Below are 20,212 nucleotides of genomic sequence, written 5' to 3' on the forward strand. Positions count from 1 at the left end.
AAAACATTATAACTACTTCTTCTTCCTCTGGACTCGTATTTTCTCATTCAAAGCTGGTGCACCTTTTTTCCTTGCCAATTTGCCTGTCACCTCACTATCACCAATTGCCCAATGCTCCTGCTTCTTTCTAGCATAGTCCCAAAGTAGCGCTCCATAGCGTCTACGGTGTTGGTCAATATCAGAAAGGTCTTCTGCCGGAATTGATAACTCTCCAAGACTAACATACTCTGCAAAGGCAGCAACAAATACACCACAATCGCTGCAAAAGATTAAAAAAATGTCAATATTTACCAAACCATCAGAAAATAAAAGGGTTAAATATATAGAAAAAGAAGATTTTTATTACAGTGATCCTTCTTTTTGCTGTGGTATCTCTCCGACGATCAACTGAATGTTAAGAGGGTCGGTAACAGGTTTCTCAATGTATGCCTTTGTATTCTTGAAGTTGATGTCTTTACGTTTCCCATAAAAATCGGTGCATGACAAATACAAGGGATAATAACAAAAAACTTGTCGACATAAGATTCAACAATAGGGTAATTGCGTGAAGAGACCATGGAATCATACGCATAAAGACACCTTTCTGCAATGTCAAAAACAACCAACACCCAGTGAAATTTTTCTACAATGTTGACGGGCATGATGACATAATCAACTTCATCCCATGCAATATTTGTGAGTAGTCTATACCCCAATATATATTCTTCTACAACGTCCCGGGGTTTGACAACAGAAAACTTCTTTTCTTGAGGAGAATTTTGGAACTTTTCATAGATTTGATCAATCCTAATCTTGAACAAACAATCTATTGTAATAAACTTGGTCTTGTTGTGGGGGCTATACTTGCCTCTTTTCTTCAAGTAATACATTATAACATTAATGTGTTTCAACAAAAATATATTGCATTTATACTACAAGTTATCTTCAAATAATTTACACAAAACTACAAAATAACTACAATTCATCTACAAACAGAATACAAAGCATCTACAATGAAAGTACAAATTATCTACAAAATATCTACAAATCAAATACATTGAATCTTACCGAGTCATTGAGGACTTATCCTGGGTGTTCCAGGGAAAAGAACCACTCCTTTTTGTCAACCTTTTCTACTCCAAGATCCAACCATGGCTTAATTTGGTTGTCCTTTATAGAATACCGAGCCTTCCTCCTATATAAACAAATAGAAATTAAAATAAAAATGTTGCATGAAGTGGATGTGTAAAAGATGAATACTTGAATAAAAGTGTCAAATTGTGCAACCTAACCTCTTTGGACCTGTGTCGGTACCGTGGTATAACCACTTGTGGAATTGATCCAACAACTCAGGGTCTACATTGTGACCAATAACACTAGTAAATGGGTGTTTGAGGTAAAAAATTTGAGGTCCAACCGAGGTGCTGCCACCAGAATTGTATAAAGGAAGAAATGGTGATCGGGCATGCTTTCCCGGCTGCCTTGTTCTACCTTGATGCACGGGTGTTGTTTCATCTTGTATAGGCTCTCCGAACTTAACCAACTGGGATGAGTTATCAGGCAGCTTGAAATCATCAAGCGTAACCTCCTTCTTCTCACCTCCGGAGTCTTCTGAATGACCTACATTCACATACTCTGCCTCTTCACCTACATTTTCATTTTTCGGATTCTGTTGTTCTCTTTCAACTGCTACTGTCACTCCTTGAATTGGAGATTGTGAATGCATATCTTCCCTCTATGTAACACCATGTATATTTAACTTAATAGAATGGTAAAAATATTAAAACATAAAGAAAATATCTCTGAATACAATTTCATACCTGCATTCTCTTCATCAACTGCTACTTCAAAATGTGTATATAAATCAACACGTGCTGGATGATTTTCTTCACCAAGTGCACCTTCAACATGTTCTGTTTTTTTCATTAAAAATGTTAAATCATACTGGATAGTATTGGCTTGACAATTTATGAAGATATGTATGTGTGTTATAAGATCTACATAAATCTGTAAAGCTGTGCCAATATGCTAGATTTATTTGTATATATTGTGTATATATAATATAGACAAATTGTAGTTATGTTGTAGATAACTTATAGATATTGTGTAGATATTTTGTGGATAATTGTAGATAAACTGGAGATATATTGTAGATACCTGTTTTGCTGGGACTGACCTGCACTGGTTCACCACTATTGAACTGAAATTGTTGATTGTTCTTATCTTTTGGTTGGTCAGTATTTTTGGTTGAACTCCCAGCAAACTGAAAGTTTTATATTAGTTAGGATATATATTTTATAGGTGACATAAATAGTTTTGTTAATAGGATTAAAATTCAAATGTTACCTTTGCATCAATTTGATCATTTGGACTGTTTATCACCTGCAAAACAGTCTTGACTGGCTCCTTTATTAGGTCTTGAAGGCTACCTAGTTCTTCAAATACATCTTTCCTAAAATCTTCAAGCTTTTCATAGACCTACATAATTAAAAAAATACATAGTTAACTTCATAAATATGTCATAAAATACATTAAAACAGATGCACTATTATATATACATCACAATGTTGTTTAGGAATACATGTTACCTTCTCAACGCCTTTTTTTAACTTTCTTATTTTACGAAGAATAGACTCATTTTCCTCTTTTCCAATTGATTCTTTGGGTTCCAATGGAGGAGCATCAACTTTTGGATCCTCAGAAACACGTTCAACCTCTTCAATTATGTACTCAACTTTATCAGGCAAAGACATCACTGAAAGCTCTTCAGGTGATTCATTTATGTTGGTGAACTGAATGATGAAAAAAATAAATTAGCTTGATTAAGGTAGGATATATATACAAATTGTAGATATTTTGTAGGTAAATTGTATTATCATAAATAAAAATCATTTACCTTCATCCATTCAGGCTTGATCATTCTGTTTTCAATTACAGTTAACCAAATTTGACCCTTACTAGCTGACCAATTAAGTATGCGAGGGATTGAATTAGAAATCCTTGTAGCTATATCAATGTTGATGGAGGAGCAACACTCATACACCCATACTTGCATGGCTAGTGGGAATCCTCGAATGAAATAAGAATGAACGAAAGGATTTAGCATGTGCCTAACTGATTCAATCAACTGTCTATAAGATTGAATACCCCATGGAAATGACTTGTACTGACCGGATTCCACCAAATAAAACCTAAAATGATGTACTAACCCAATATGGTTTCTCTCTGAAGGACAAATGAAGAATTTTATAAGATATAGAATACATAACTTTACTGCATCCTCATCATTTACCCAACTTTTGTTGGTTATTATCTGTTTTAGGTATGTCTTCTCCACTTTTACCTTGTTTGAAAAGTAACTGCTCATTATCTTACTGACATAATTAGGAGTGTAACCAAAGTCTGTCACCTCGGTATGACATCTAAGGCCAGTTATTAGTGCAAACTCTCTCAATCCAAAATTTAACCTCTCACCTTTTAACTCAGCTGAAAAATAGGAAGCATCGGATGAATTCAATTCATACTTCATAAGAAGATGAATAGCTTGATTTTGCATTCATAAATTGGGACATGATAGTAAATAACCAAAGCATGTCTTCTTGAATAGCTTCAAACCATTTGGAGACAAAAGCGCTTTAATTTGGCTATAGGATCACATAATGTCTAGAATCTAAACACCCCATAATCAACATTATGGGATGCAAAAAAATGTCCATTCTGCAAAATTCAAAAAATATAATCTAACATTAATACAGTGATTAAAAAACATAGATACATTTGCATTTTATCTACAAAATAACTTCAAAAATATACAAAATATCAACAATTTTAAACATATCAACAAATCTACAATTAATCTTCAAAATTAAGACAAATAATCGCACATTAATTCAGTACTTAAAAAACATAGATACATTTGCAATTTATATACAATATTTCTACAAAAAATCTACAAAGCAAAAACAACACAGATTATGTAGATTTTTAACAACTAAAACAAGCGAAATAACTAGTGAAGATATTACTAAATTCTTACCTTCACCAATGATTGTTTTCGAACATTTTTAGGAGATTTAACACTACGGGCTTTTTCGAATTTTTCTTCTTTTTGAGAGTTTTTGCACTGGGAGCCACCTTCTCTTTCTTTCCAGGTTTACTGATAGGCACATCTTCTACAAAATCATCATCGAACACTATCTCTTTTCGTTTCCTATCCGCTTGTTTGATTGGCTTCAAAGATTCTCCAGCATCGAAATCATGTTTCTGTTTAGTTCTAGCTTCAGCCCTGATTTGACGCGGTGAAAGACTATGCTTCATATCTACAATTGCATGTGCATATTTCCCTTGCTTTTTGGGTGAATGTGGTGATAATACACCCAAATCGAAAGAAGGTATATCAGCTTCTAGAGCTTTTTTAGGGCTGTGCTTTGAAGGTTTGTTCTTCTTCATTGAGAAATTTTGAAGCTGAAGGTAAATATGTGTATGAACTTTGAAGATTTGACTTCAATTTTGACTAGTTGTAGAAGAAAAAACTTGATTTTGGACGTTAATGGTAGGGGGTTACATATGTTTCTCTGGTTTTAGCAGAGGGAATAATGGTTTGAAACGTAGGTGTGGGGTGATACGTGGGTGAGGGTGTGGGTTTGGGAGAGAGAAACGTGGGGGGAGGGGGGAATTGGAGGAATATACGGTACCATTAATTTAGGAGTGATATATGGTACAATTAATGTACAGTTAAAACACCTTATGGTATAGTATTGATAATTAGGTATACTAAATGTAATTATATCAAACCTTAAACATTGAGGGTAATATAGTTTCCGATATGGCATAGGAATGTAAAAATTCCAAATTTAAACTCAATCCAAGTACGTTCATAAAAATATTCTTCTGCATCTTGAACGTATAGCTACTATTACTGACACAAAATCTTTTTTTCCAAAATAAATTTCTTAACTTTTTCCTTCATTCTATATTCATTGTTCATCATTTTCTTTATAAAGAAACTTTTTAATTTATAATTTTTTGTAAACTTTTTAAGGGTATTTTAGTCATTTAAATAGTAGAACAGCTTATCAATATTTTTCTACCAAATATATCTAATACTTATTATCAGTTTCAACATGTCTATCCAAATGCGTAAATGCTTATTTAAAAATTAGTTTCAGCACTTAAAATATTTTTCATCACTTCAAGCTTATCAACTCTTTATAATCAGCTAATCCAAATGGGCTCTTAGCCCGTCCCGAAAGAATTTCAATTTACGTGCTAATTTAATGTGGACTATTAACGATTTTCCTACGTATGGAATGTTGTCTGGGTAGATGACTGCTGGGAAGCTAGCTTGTCCTTACTGCATAGAAAATAGTAAAGTGTTCACTTTGAAACATGGCCGAAAGCAATCATGGTTTGATTGTCATCGTCAATTCTTGCCTCATGATCATGAGTTTAGAAGGATGAAAATACATTCAAAAAGAATAAAATGGAATATGATTCTCCACCTCCGATACTTTCAGGTGAGGAAATTTGGGAGAGCGTCCAGAATTTCAGTAAAGTTACTGAAACTCCCCCTTATAGATTCCCACGATATGGTGTTACTCATAATTGGACGAAACAGAGTATATTTTGGGAGTTGCCTTATTGGAAGGATAATCTTCTCCGTCACAACCTTGATCTCATGCATATTGAGAAAAATTATTTTGATAATTTGTTCAACACAGTGATAGATGTTAAAGGTAAGACAAAGGATAACCAGAAGGCTAGAATGGACTTACAAGAATATTGCAGATGGCCTGAATTATACTTGCAGACAACAAACAATGGTAAGGTGTTCAAGCCCAAATTAAGTTACACATTCACTTTGGAGGAAAGACGGCAAATTTGTGATTGGGTTATGAAATTGAAGATGCTTGAGGGTTATGCGTCGAATCTTGGAAAAAAAGTAGATATGGAGGTAGGGAAGTTGAGCCATTTGAAAAGTCATGATTGTCATGTTTTCATGGAGACCTTAGTGCCTATTGCATTTTGCGGTTTGCCTAAAAGAATTTGGAAACCCATAGAGATTAGTTTGTTTTTCAAAGACTTGTGTTCTACCACATTAAGGGAAGAAAACCTACTCCGGATGGATCAGAACATTCATGTAACTTCTAGTAAGATGGAAAAGATATTTTCATGTGGGTTTTTTGATGTGATGGAACACCTTCCAATCCACCTTGTACACAAGGCACGACTTGGAGGGCCTATTCAATGCAGATGGATGTATCCCTTTGAGAGGTAATATTATAAGTTTGATGTAATTTTCTATTTTATTTGAAGGATCTATGGCTAACATGACATTATGTAGGACAATTGGCAAATGCAAATAATTTGTTAAGCAGAGGAATAAGATTGAAGGATATATATGTGAATCTTATCTTGCAAAGGAAACTGCTCATTTTTGCTCTTATTATTTTGAGAGTAATGTACCATGTTCTAGAAATAGGCCCAATAGACACACGGTCGAATGTGTGAATGATCCATTATATCCGCCAATGTCCATATTCAATCAACCAGGCCGACGTTCTAAGGATGTTAGAAAGAGAAGTTTGAGTGATATGGAGTACAAGTCAGCTACACTTCATGTGTTGCTAAATTATCCCCAAGTTGTACCATTTCTCAAGTAAGTATTGATTTATTAGTTATCAAAATATAAAATTTATAGTGATTACATCTCGATGCAACTACTAAAAATATTTGATGTGTGACAGTCACTTCGTGGATCAATTTGGTCATGATGCTATATATACGAGATTTGATACGTGGTTCAAACAATTTGTAAGTTTATCATGATAATGTTCTAACACTATGTAAGTAAATAATGTTTGTAAGTTATGCTAACTTTTTTAATTGCAATTCGTGCAACAAGAAAAGGGCATATTTTTATTTTTATTTTTTAAGTTTTAAAGTTAGTAAAAAAAAAATCACTCTTCTCCTGTAATTCTTGTATTCGTGACAACTTCTGAGTATTTTCCCTGCATATTGTAACTTCTGCCTCTTCGGACCTCTCACCCTATTGTATAATCTGATCAATCTATTTAAATCTTGTTTATCTTATTAACTATAGCTAAATGAATTTTAAAAAGTTAAAATACTACTAGGAAGTTCCCTTTTTTTTATAAACGTCATTTAAGTCCCAGAATTATTTGAAGTATGCTATATACACTCCTTTGAGATTTTTTTGTACTTAAATTATTAAACAACACATAAAATATGTTGAGAATTTGAGATGTACGTACAAATCATACGCTCCTAGATTATTATTTATAACTAAAGACTGGTTGTCTGAAAGAAAAGGGAGTAGAAATGACACCAAGTAGCCCGCTATTTAAAAATTAGCCAAGTGTGTTCTGAATTTCAGTTTTTCAATTCAAATTTTCAGGAAAAAAATGTTCTGAATTATTCTAAAGTTAAGATTTTTAGTTTAAAATTTCAGGACAAAATAAGTATTGGCTAATTCTAAATAACATCCTGAGAATGACTATCTGTGCACTTGCCCCGAAAAGGGAAGATAGAATATCCAGAGAATCAACGTCTCCCAAACCATTAGACTTCCAGAGAAGGAGAAGTCCAGTTGCCATTAAAACCTTTCTCGAAAACTAATTATTAAGATCCAACTCATTAGCCCATAATATTTCATATTCCACCATTGACTGAGATTTGATTTTGTCATCCAACAAAAGTTAATAAGTTGGTTCCTCAACATTTTGATTACGATACATAACAGTAAGACTACAAAGAGGATCCTTCTTTCCATTTTCATCTGAAATCTAGAGTTGTAAAAAATGCCTAAACAGAATAAACCAACAAATAAGCAGAGCAACATCTCACAAATTTCCCTGTAATGGTACACATATAACAGCTTCCAATATTGTTAGTTTACCTATGATTTGTCTCATTGTTTTTCAATATATTAAATTCAGCTTCATGTGCTTTAACTATTTTATCTGCCTCATCAGTCAATGGCTTGTTATCTGCATTCTCCTCCATATACATCAACATCCTCTGTAGGAGTTCTTGGATATCAAGTTCAGTCACCATCACTGTGATACTATTCCGCCCTCTCCAGCATCCTATAGCGATAGTTGATGCATCCACTTGAGGTTCTGACAAGGTCTTATTATCTGAAAGAAATACAAAGCAAAGTTATGCGAGAACAAACCAAGCGTGTCTGCTAAAATGAAGATACCAGATCACATCTAACCTTTGTTCAGAACCACCACACAACAGCCAAACTGCAGCTTTGAAGCGTTTTCCCGAAATTTAGCGTCCTCAAAATCACCAAATTTAAGGCTCTTGTGCTGCAAAAGATGTTTGAAATCTACAGGAGATGCATACAGTATCTGTTTGGTTATATGTGGCAACAGCAGTGGCAACCCTTCAGATGTTATGCGGAATGCACCGGCATCTTTCGATTTTTGCCGCTCCTGCAACATGGGAGACAAGACAGGAAGTCACCTGAATAGTACAATAGAAAAAAGTCACAGGAAAAGAGGACAAAAAGGTCATCGGAATGGTGCTTTTGTATTTTGCTGATACTTCTTTAAGAGGGCTTAGCAGACTTGCTTTGTCCTGTACCTCCTTTCCTTTCTCAGAGAAAAGGGAGGGGGAAAGGTGCAGGTTGCTAAGTTCTTTACTAAGAGAAACTGTTAATGATGGACATTCAAACACATGACCACGAAACTACAGTATGAGATGAGTCACAAGAATATAAATTTCAAGTGTCAATTTTGAGCAACTTACAAACATCTTGAGCCCAACGGCAGCTATCTTGAGCTGCTGCCCAGCTAAAAAATTGAGATCAAGAACTTCTTTCACAGATTTAGATACATAATAAACTCTCTTCACATGGTTGATATCGACATTCCTTACAATCAAATGACCTTTGAATGGAAAGGATTCTTTGATGCCGTAAAAAGCCTTTATCTGATCCACCACTACCTCCTCCTGGTAAAATATTACTGGGTCAATCCCTTTCCATTTTCCTTGCATTTGTAACTTTCTTTTCCCTGTAACCAACTCAGGGTCAGATCTTCCATCACTGGGAGGTTCAATCTGCTCCGGCCTCTTTTCGTCCACTATTTTACTGGGGTCAGTATCCGGTGGAGCTTCATCCTTTCCATTTTCAAGTATATCATCATCATCCATAGTCACTTCAGATATCCGGTTATCTACGGAATCCACTTGCTCAACTTCATCAGCATTTATATCTTTGACCTCAGTAAACGTTTGTGCTTGGAAATTGCCTCTGGAAGTTGTCTTCCCTGGCTGACCGAAAGGCTTCTTCTGTATGACTGCAAATCATAAAGAGCAGAACCTCAATATTTACACAAAGTACAGCTCAAAAGTAAGATAGAAAACTGTATTATTATCAAGAGTGTGTGCTCCTGCGCCTAATATCCTTGAAAATGACAACATTCCATCACTTGTGCACAAGCACAACCAGACCACAAAAGAAGATTAAGCTGTGCAAATGTTCTATCAGAACTAAGCCATATCATGCATATTAAATGTTAAATGCCCCAATTTTCTACTTCTGACAAATAGTTGGCGTTTAAACTCACCTGGCAAAGGAGAAATCTTGTGAAAGACAGCAATAAAGAAGGCTCCAGTGTTCTGATCATGTGGCACTATCCTCACACAACGTTCCAATGGTAGACTTGAAGCTTCCTCATCCAAGATTGTAGTTGGAGTTGTAGGATCCTGCAGCACCCCAATACCATTCTGAGAGTTACTATTACTCCCATTGTCAGGCAATTGACTTCTACTAGCATCATCGCCATGCTCAGGTGCATCCACATAGACATTGCCAGAGGGGAACATTCCAGGAACAACTGCAGCTCTTCGAGAATTACAGACTTCTTTGTAAGAAGTCAACCACATTCCTTTATCTTTAACCTGCATGCACAGAAGAATGAATAGTAAATCAAACTCAATGAAGCAGCATGTTTAAAGGATGGATACTAGAATTTAAGGAAACTGACTGAAACTAAGGCTACTAGAGAATACACTACATGGAAGATGGAACACATAATAAAGCAAAAGGAGGTAACCTATGCAGCACCTTGGTAAAGGTTACAATAGTAGGTGAAGAACTACCTTGTGCAAACATTAAATTGATTTGGTTTCTTGTCCGCCCCAACTTCACCTTGCACAAAAATGCCTATCTAGTTGTATTTTTCATACATGTGAATATGATAGTAAATTTTAAGTAGTTAACATTAGGTCTCACAATTAATCTCTCATTGAAAGGGTATGCTCACTCCAGATATAGTCTTATAGCATCTGAACTTGATTTGACATGAATCCCACAACCATGCTAACATTGGCAAAACCGAAAAGCAATATCCCTGTGCAAGATAGGCAAATCTCTCAGTAATACTCCCTTCACCATTTTAGTTTCTATTACAACTTAACATAGACAGTCAATGTCCTAACATCATGCAAAGCAAGTTAGACAAAATCTGTCATCTCCAAACATCATACTGGAAAAAGATCGCAAATGAGCACCAACAAATTTTACCACAAACCTTCCATTTTTTTAGACCTGGCCTTCTAACAAGCTGAGGGAGTTCACCGGAGACATCAACGAGTTCAACAGATCCCCCACACCTCCTCAAAATCTGAGAAACAAGAGAACAACCAGGTTTTATGAGAAGAAAAGGTGGACTTAGAATTTACAAAGTCGCAATGCAATGTCAATATTGTTATCTCTGTGTCATTCAGGAGAATTATGATGATTATGACACCAGCAGAAAAAAGTAATTATTTGGAATGGTTGTAATACTAGGACAGAGGCTGCACATGCGGCTACTATTTTTACAGTTTTCTGCAACATTGAAGAGAGAAATCAAAGTAATTTCCATGAAATCCATAACAAAAATTAATTACAATTTTGTCCTTTATATTAATGGGGTATCATAGTTGACGTAGCAAAGGAAAACATAGAAACAAATCAAAGAGAAGGAATACCTGCACTGCTTTTGTTGATATAAGTTAGAACTAGAACAGGTCAGACAAACATGTCGGTTACAGGGGAGAGAATAAAAGGGAGCTCTTTAAAAAAGAAAATCAGATAAAAATTTGCAGCCATTGCAATGACTGAAGAGCTAACTGAGGGATTCCTTTCTCCGCTCTTCCACCCTATCCTAATCGAGCAAGATCAGTATTCAATAATTTTCTTTTCTTGTTCCTTCTACTTTTGGTAGTATCACTCAGTGACTTTCTGGGAAGCAAAAAGTGAGCAAAATTTTCATTGCGTGACAAAAAGCTACACAGTTAACAGAATTGTAATTAATAAGTGATGAACTCTTTCTGAAAATTACCTCTGCAACCACAGCCTCATTCTCAATGGGATTCATTGAGCAAGTTGAATAAACCATCCTTCCGCCAACTTTAAGCAAAGACATACCTGAAATATATGTACGAACAACCATGTGTCAGTTCAGCAACCTTTCATGTCGTTCTAGTTACTAGCATCTCTCCAAAGCTCAGACTCTTCGAGAAACTTCTCCTAAAGACTTAAGCTTCTCTCTTCTATATTGCTCAAAGAATAAACATCCCTACCAGGGAAAATATAGCCAGGGTTCCACAGCAATCCGAGCAACTAAATTATATTTTAACTGATGTTGCTTCTTGAAAGACATAAAATTCATCTCATGCTTTTGTGGTCTTCTAATCCATCTTGTTAGGGCAACTAGAATCTTTTCCTTTCTATGTTTACTTAGGAAGGGCCGAATCTTTTGAATTTTAATCAAGCATATAAAATAGCCTGTTTATGCAATCTCTTTGATGTGCATGAAAAAATCCTTTCTTTATTTGTTTGGTGCAACTGTGGCATAAAAGCAGTTTGTAAATTCAGGTCATGACAGTGGTTCCTAACCTTAGACCGCTACTGGGCTCCATTAGTTAGGACCTCTTTCACAAGGGGAGGAACAAGATATTTGGCTATATAAATAAAGGCACCCACATGCCTTAACACATGTTAGAGTTGCTGGGATGAGATAACAACTACCACTATTACTTCGTCTTTGTGAGACAAAGTATAAAATTTACAACACTACTATTGATCTTCTTTCCAACATAGAAATGTACACATAGTATGTGATAGAGGCAATGTCATTCAATCAATCAATTAAGCTTCACTTCCAAATAAGTCGGGGTGCCTATATGAAATCATCTATACGACTCTATTCGGATCCATTTCATTCCAAATTTCCAATACTAAATAATTTGCATTTTAAGGCCATCAGGGGTTCTCGAAATCTCACACTTATCCCTGCATCTGCATGGATAATTAGTTTAGTCCCAACTTGTAGGAATCGCATATATGCATCCTTTACTTCCATGATGTTCTGTTCTTAGATAAGACTATGATTTCGAGAGATTTTAAAACTTTGAGACAACTTCCCTCTTTATGATTTTAGGTTTACCTCATCCCTTTTATTACCTTCAATTATCATATTTTCATATCTATGGACCACAAAGCCTGAAGGTCAACATAGGACATGTTTAAATCATCGCACACGACCTTATCTTATCTTATCATTTGTGTGTTACACTCATAATAATAAATCTTTGAAATAGCCAACAAACTCATTCTTATCTATGATAGGCCAGTGACATTCAGCTTGTTTGAGTTAGAACAATAACGTACGATTAAGAGAGAGAGAGAGAGAGAGAGAGAGAGAGAGAGTACAATGAACCTCGCATTGCTATCTGAATCTGTAGCCCATGTAGACCATTACCCATTCCTGCATTCCTGTACAAAAGAAAAATAGAGGGGGTTAGGAGGGAACAGAAGACAATTTTATTGATTGTAGAATACAAACTGAGAGTGAAAATGACTGTAGTAGTTCATAAATAACTACCATCTCCTCCATATATCAGGAGCCTTGCGTAAAGTGCCATCACCACTACATGGAACATCACACAAGACACGATCAAATAGAAGTTGATCAATATCAAGTCCCTTTGCTTCTCGAGGCTCAGAACCTTTTGCATAACTTCTATTCAAATGACAGCTAGGAAAGTGCTGTGCTTCATGATTCGTGACTATCAAGTTGGCAGTGGACATTCTCTTTGTTTGGTGGATGAGAAGATTACACCTTTGAACATCAGCATCATTCGCTAAGACCTATATAACGAGGCATTTCAAAGAGAACTAAAAATATGTTACAATGATGCGTCTCAACAACAATAGGTGAAAGAGCTACAGACAGAGTTGCATAGAAATCAATGATTTTAAGAGAAAAAAATGAGGAAAGAAGGAGACCATTCCACCAGGTAATGATCCAGGTTCAGCTGAGTGGTGTATCATTTCAAGTAACTGAAATGTTTTTGAACCAGGAGCTGCACACACTGCACGATAAAAGGAAAAGTAAAGCTTCTATTTATCCAGTTTGATATCCATATATTAATGAAGAGATGCAAAATGAACTCAGACACAGAGGATTAAAGAATAGCTTACTGTCAAGAACGAAATCATCGGGTCGTACATCCAGGAACAGAGGAGGAACCTGAGTCAAAGCAGTCACAAGATAAATAAAGGGCACAATCGTAACCTGTATATACCAAACAAATCAGCATAGCAACAGTTGGCCCACCATGCTGACAGCCTCCTGTCTCGTAATGTTACCAATTTCATTTTGTAGCTTCAAGAACTCATGGAACCTGAATGTTTTGTGTGATGACAAAAATCAATACCAGAGACAACCAAAAGTTGTCTTCAATTATATTCCGTAAATTTCTTGAATGTCCACAGATTCCAGGAAAAAGAATTGCACAATTTTCGATTGAGGTGGGGAGAATTACTAGGAAGGGTATTAGATTTTTTATATCCAGAAAGGGGAACACATGGACTTCTAGATATAAAATTTTCTATGTGAGATGTGCATTTTTTTTTCTCATTTGAACATAATTATACGACAACCATGTCTCAATCCCATATAAGTTGAAGCCGACTATTCGAATCCGTTCTGATCCATGGGAACCGTTCATTCCACCATTCAATAGTCTCTCTTTGAGGACAAATTAAGGACTCTCTAAAACTAAAGATTTAAGATTTTCTCTAAATCTCACACTTGCACGCATACTCTCATGCAAATCTCTAACCAAATCTTTCTTTTATAAGTAAAATGTAGCAATCTCTAATCAAAACCTAAGAGACTTCTATCAAATACTGGATCAAATGTGACTATTACCGATAGCAGTTAACCTTGACCCCAACCAATTGGTAATAAAAAAACCCAGCACTGATGAAATGTTGATGCAAAGCACATCCAGAACAGAACTGTAAAATGTGTGTAAAGAGCAACGATTGCATTCTTCAAAAGGTGTTAGTAGCAAATATAGAGAAAAAGATAGAGAGAATGTCACATGTGATGGTTTGGTTATGTTTTTTCGATAAGGACCTCCGAGTGTACGGGTCTCATCTTATGGATATGTTAGCATTATAGTCCCAACATTTTGAATAGTTCAAGGGAAAAACTGGCCCTTTTCCCCTTGTTCTTGAGTAACCGTTAGGGGGAAGGGTATGTTGAGCTACTTGGCTGGTGGGGGAGGGCATTTTTTAGCTAGTTGACTAAAGGCGAGGGCATTTTTGTGCCAACAACGAAACGGAGGGCAAAGTTGTCCTACTTCGAATAGTTCATGGTATCTTTGGCCCGTTCCCTCGCGATAATAATGTCGTAATTACTTATCAAAAATATGTCATAACCAGGGTTGTGAAAAGTGCTCGCTTCCTCGCTTAAAGAGAGAAGCGAAGCGAAGCGACCCCTTACCTGTTTCTGCTATATGAAGCGACTCAGGTAGACAAAAGTGTGCGCTTCCCACTAAAAAGCGAGAAGCGATGAAGCGAAGCGAATCGAGCGAAGCGTGCGCTTCTTTGTTTTAAATAGCTGCCAGCCTATTTAATTAAAGGTGTTCAGCTATCTTTAGTAAAACACGACCAGCAGCAACAGCGACTAGGGTTCCCTTTACAACTTCAACAGAGATTCAGCAGCAACAGGTATGTGATGATTTCTTCCTTCTTCTTCTTCTTTTTCTTTCACTGTTTCAGCGTCCAAATAGCGGCGAAATGCTGACGATTTTGTTTTTTTACCTTCGGTTCTTTTTTCTAAGTCTTCTCCTCTTCGCTGAAATGCTGCCCAATTCTTCTTTCATTGTTTTAATGCTTCCCAGTTTTTAACAGAATGGTATATTACCCTTCCTCTTATTTTTTTTTAAATTCCGCTTCACTTCAAAAAAGCGAGCGTTTCGCTTCTCGCTTTAAGCGAAATGGGGGTTGTAGCTTTTCCTCGCTTCACGCTCTTCACAACATTGGTCATAACCATCTTACAACTCAATTATATGCATGTCACAATCATATGGGGGAACTTATCAAAAATTATACAATAGAAAGTTATATGTGACTCACTTGAAAAATAAAACAAAAATTTGAAGAAAAAAAAAATTAAAAAACAAACTACACAGATGCTTCACTCAGAGAAAAAGGAAAAAGTAGATATTTCTTCCCAGTCCTACATGTGATACCGCAGAGAGAAAGAAACTACGGAAACTCAAATAGCAAACCTATCTCCGCCTCGAGCTTAGCAGCAGTGTCAACAACAATCTGAACTGATGTTGATGTATTGAAAAGAATTGGCTCATAACAAGGTATTGAAAACTTATAGTGTCTTTTCCAAAAAAAATCATATTTATTATTATTTGCAACAGACTTAGGTATGATCGGAGAATTTATGGAGCAAATCGGGTTTTAAATTCCCAGAAATTGTACGAATATATAGCCAAAGGGATAGGCCGCGCCTAAAATCATCCCAAGCGCTGCTAATGTGGCTGCTAAGCTATTTATTTGGAAAGCTCCTACTAAGATGAGAAATTCCCCGATAAAGTTGCTAGTACCGGGTGAACTCATATTGGCCAAAGTGGAAGAGAAGAAAATGGTAGAGAGATTCGTTATGGTGCTCACTGAACCTCTGTAATATCTAACAAGTCGAGTCTTATGGAGGTCATATAGAACACCAACACATAGAAAAAAGGCTAAAGAAAGTAGTCCATGACTTGACATCGTAAAAAAGCTACCATGTATGTTCGACAGAGCCAAAGATCCCCCCCAACCCAACACCAAACTGATCGGAGAATGCCGATTACCCCCCGAACCGTACAAGATAGTTACCACCGATCATACGGCTTTCTAACTTAACATCTTTTTCTGGTCGATGCAATTAGTTTACACTATTCAAAAGTTATAGCATAAGCAGAGACTGCATCTCTAACCTCCCAAGTATTTGGTTTTTCCTCAACTGCTGGCGAGAAAAATTTGACTGCCAGGCAAGATTCTCCGGATACCAGGGTAATGGCCTTATTGCCTCAACCTCACTCCCATCTGTCCCCTGAATCACAAAACAGTTTTAGGAATATTAGTGAATAGCAGGGTTTTAAGCTAAGAGCTGCATACATACTGCAGAAATTTAATAATTCAGTAAGATTAATTAAGCATAATCAGTTGATGAACCTCTTCCTGTAGAGACTTCACAAAATCATTCTCCACCTTGGATCGAATTTCCAAGTAGCATTGGCTACTGCAAATTAACAAAGAAATTAGCTCAATTTAGTTCATTTCTTTGAAGCCACTTAGAGAAATGTGAATATTTCACTATATGCAAGTTTATTTGGTTTTCACTTCCAAATAGGAATATGCTACTTGCAGTTGATTCAGTCTACTGTTACTCTGAACAAGGTTGATTTGCAAATAAACAGGAAATATGGGCATATACTACTATTGCAGTAACTAATGTAAACCATCCGGAACACAAACAGCATAAAGTTGTTGAACAAGTGAGAAGTACAAAAAAATTGAAAACTTTTCACATGATAGACAGTTGCTCAAAAGTGTACAACAAAATTCATAGTTTACATCAGTTTTTGTACATTTTTTTTGTAACACATAGAAGAGTTAGCCTCAGTCCACGTGAAAGGATATAAAGTCCAGTCTTGCTAAAAATCCAAATATGCATAATAAGAGGAAAGAAAAAATATATATAATCAACTACTTCCAACAGAAGAGACAAACTCAGTTTCTAATATTACAAATTGGAATTGAGAATAAAGGAAATGGGAAAAAAAAGTTGAGAGAAAGCGTGAAGACATGAGACCTTCTAAATTACACTTCTTAATGTAGAAATTAGATTTCTATGATGAAGGACATTTATACAATCTTTGCTATGTTACTAAACTATTTGCATAACTGATTAGCTGTTAAACAGAAAAGTTATCGAATGATAACAAAAAGAGACAGAGACCTTGAATTGATCCTGAAAGCAGCAGGCAACGGACTTCGAAGACAGTCCACAAAAGTATTCCACTCTTCTGGTGGCACAATCTCTTGCTCCTACACAGATATGCACATACTATATCACCCAACTCCATATATCTGTATATACCATTTCATGTATATGAAAACCAAATAAACAAATAAATTACTCTTCCATTCCAATTTATACGATATTACACTAATTTAAATGATAATTTTTCCATTGGAAGCGGACACTGACTTAACTGAAATTACTAATTTGCTATATACTAACTCTCCAATATATACTGCTATTTTACATGTTTGCAGATCCGGGAACAGAATGCTATAGCTGATCTACTTGCAAAAGAGGGACTGAAGAGAAGATGTTACAAATACTTCTACCTAGCTTACCCTCCCATGTCTATTTTGCCTGCCCAACCAGGGGCGGATGTAGCATTATAGAGACGGGTTCAATTGAACTCATACCTTTCAACACAGAGCATAAATTTATGTGTAAAAAATTCGCTAAATTTGCAACATCTAGTAGATATGAACCCGTAGCTTAAAAAATAAAATGAACCCATAGAGTTTAATCCTGGATCCGCCTCTCTGCCTACCAACCAACAATTTTTCCTGGTACTTGTAATATTTTGGCTTGTCTAAGCAATTTCCATGCTCAAAGAAGCATCATGCATGTAGTGATACTAATTTAGATTTATTATACCGTCTTCCTCACCAAAAAGACAATAATAATAAATGACAATCTATCCATTTTGGATGTCTCAAAATGTTTAAAACCCATCTATCTCTACACAAATTCCACAACTTTCAAGGATTCAAATTCATTAAATTATCCAAATTTCAAACTTTGATATGATGTTTTCTTCATATTCTATTGAACTTAAGTTTTCCACCAATACTTCATTATTTTCTTTCATGTTCACTAATAAAAAAAAATTACTCTCATCTGCCTATGTGCAAGCTGGCCCAAACACCACCATTATAAAAAATTAAATAAAAATAAAAGGCAAATTAACATTTTAACTTCTAGTCAAGTTAAATACAGTCTGATAAAATTCGGAATAAGACAGTATACCTTATAATATTCATCAAAGGCAAGGTTTTGGGTGGCGAATCGTTGCCAAGTAGGGTTACTGTTTTCTCTATTATTCTTATTATTATCAGTGATGGCAGCATTTTGTTGCTGCTCATCAGAATCACCATTTTTGTTGCTACTTTTCCAGTTGTTTTCTCTGCTTTGAACGAAGTGCTTTCTCTGAGTTCTTGACTTTCTTCCTCTGAAACCCATTTTGCTCTTTAGTTTTTCCTAATTAACTGCTGCAAGTTCGAATGGTGAAAGATCCCTCTCAGAATTTGAGAATCTGAGATGGTGGCAAAGGGAAAGCAGAGTGGGAGTAACAGAAACTGCTGAAGAAGGTTTAGGCTGGGTTTTAAAATGATTGGGCTGATCAAAAGCCCAATTTGAAGAAACATCCAACTTTGTCAAGGCCCAATAATTTCCAAGGATACAAATTGAGGGGAGAAATTCAAAAATAGCCAGTTTTACAAGTGGTTATTCAAAAATAGTCACAGTTTCAAAAGTAATCAAAATTTAGTCACTTTTCATGTAAAGATAAATCTGAACAAAAATGCTGTTTAAAATTCGGAAAAATACTCCAGCATAATAACTCGAGTTCCAGTATAATATACCAGTTCAGCATAATATAATGGAGTTTGGAGCACCGGTGCTCCAGTCTCCAGTATATTATACTGGAGCCAGCAAAGTATACCGGTCCAGCATAATATGCTGAAAGTTCATACATAGGTACACCGAACTCCAATATATTATGCTGGATCAGTCTCTACTGCAGCAAAATAGTGACTATTTTTTATTGACTTCGTAAACACTGACTATTTTTGAATGACCAGTCCAAAAATTGGCTAGACCGTGCTATTTTAACCAAATTGAAGGACCTACTCTTATTGTTTAGTGGTTTTGGCAGGGAGAAATTCAAAAATAGCCAGATTTACAAGTGGTCATTCAAAAATAGTCACAGTTTCAAAAGTAATCGAAATTTAGCCACTTTTTCATGTAAAGATAAATCTAAACAAAAATACTATTCAAAATTCGGAAATACTCCAGCATAATATACTGGAGTTCCAGTATAATATACTGGTCCAGCATAATATACTGGAGTTTGGAGCACCGGGGCTCCAGTCTCCCATATATTATACTGGAGCCAGTAAAGTATACTGGTCCGGCATAATATGCTGGAAGTTCATACACAGGTGCACCGAACTCCAGTATATTATGTTGGACTGGTCTCTATTGCAGCAAAATAATAGCTATTTTTCAATGACTTGGCAAACGCTGGCTATTTTTGAATGACTAGTCCGAAAACTGACTAGACCGTGCTATTTTAACGTTTTAGCATGGTATAACAACATACCTATATAATTGGCAGAAAATAACCCTAGTTATAGATATTAGCATCAAATAGCCAATAAATGTATATCACAATAATAATATGTATATCACAACTTTATTTTCCTTCTTTGTATATGTCAACATGTATAATAAAATTTTATTTTCATTCTTTGTATATAAATAATATAAAATTATATATATAGTTATTGATGTCTTTATATCAATGTATATCACAATAAAAATAATGTATTATTTGTATATCACATTGTATAGCACATCGGACAAGTATATACCAAAATTGTCTCTATGTACATCAGTGATGTGTCATGTATATTATGTGTATCTATGTATATCCATGAAAATTTGTGTTATATATACGATATACAATGCGATATACACGGGCTTCCATAAAAGAATTGTGCTGTATACACTATATACAAAGTGATATACACATACATCCTTAAAAACCGGTGTGT

At 35.5% G+C, this 20,212-nt stretch overlaps 1 protein-coding gene across 1 annotated transcript; it reads right to left on the reverse strand.

Annotated features, from left to right (window-relative positions):
* Positions 1-7,635: 7,635 nt before the first annotated feature.
* LOC104229518 (uncharacterized) lies at positions 7,636-18,730 on the reverse strand. The gene is made up of 15 exons (XM_009782171.2): positions 18,405-18,730; positions 17,316-17,404; positions 16,529-16,595; positions 16,291-16,406; positions 13,620-13,686; positions 13,484-13,532; positions 13,289-13,374; positions 12,885-13,150; positions 12,720-12,775; positions 11,340-11,425; positions 10,545-10,637; positions 9,579-9,912; positions 8,758-9,308; positions 8,219-8,441; positions 7,636-8,138 (listed from the first exon to the last, which is right to left on the reverse strand). The coding sequence occupies exons 1-15, from the start codon at positions 18,615-18,617 to the stop codon at positions 7,894-7,896; spliced, it is 2,541 nt and encodes an 846-aa protein (XP_009780473.1). The 5' UTR covers positions 18,618-18,730; the 3' UTR covers positions 7,636-7,893.
* Positions 18,731-20,212: the final 1,482 nt, after the last annotated feature.

The sequence above is a fragment of the Nicotiana sylvestris genome, chromosome 5, assembly GCF_000393655.2.
Source record: "Nicotiana sylvestris chromosome 5, ASM39365v2, whole genome shotgun sequence".
Taxonomy (NCBI): Eukaryota; Viridiplantae; Streptophyta; class Magnoliopsida; order Solanales; family Solanaceae; genus Nicotiana; species Nicotiana sylvestris.

What these genes read in the sequence shown, in the direction of transcription:
- LOC104229518 (XM_009782171.2), bottom strand. Translation starts at nt 18,617, where the DNA reads ATGGGTTTCAGAGGAAGAAAGTCAAGAACTCAGAGAAAGCACTTCGTT. An exon ending in TGAAGTCTCTACAGGAAGAG is followed by an intron (nt 16,407 to 16,528) that starts GTTCATCAACTG and finishes TTTGTGATTCAG; the next exon opens with GGGACAGATGGGAGTGAGGT. An exon ending in GATCATTACCTGGTGGAATG is followed by an intron (nt 13,151 to 13,288) that starts GTCTCCTTCTTT and finishes CTCGTTATATAG; the next exon opens with GTCTTAGCGAATGATGCTGA.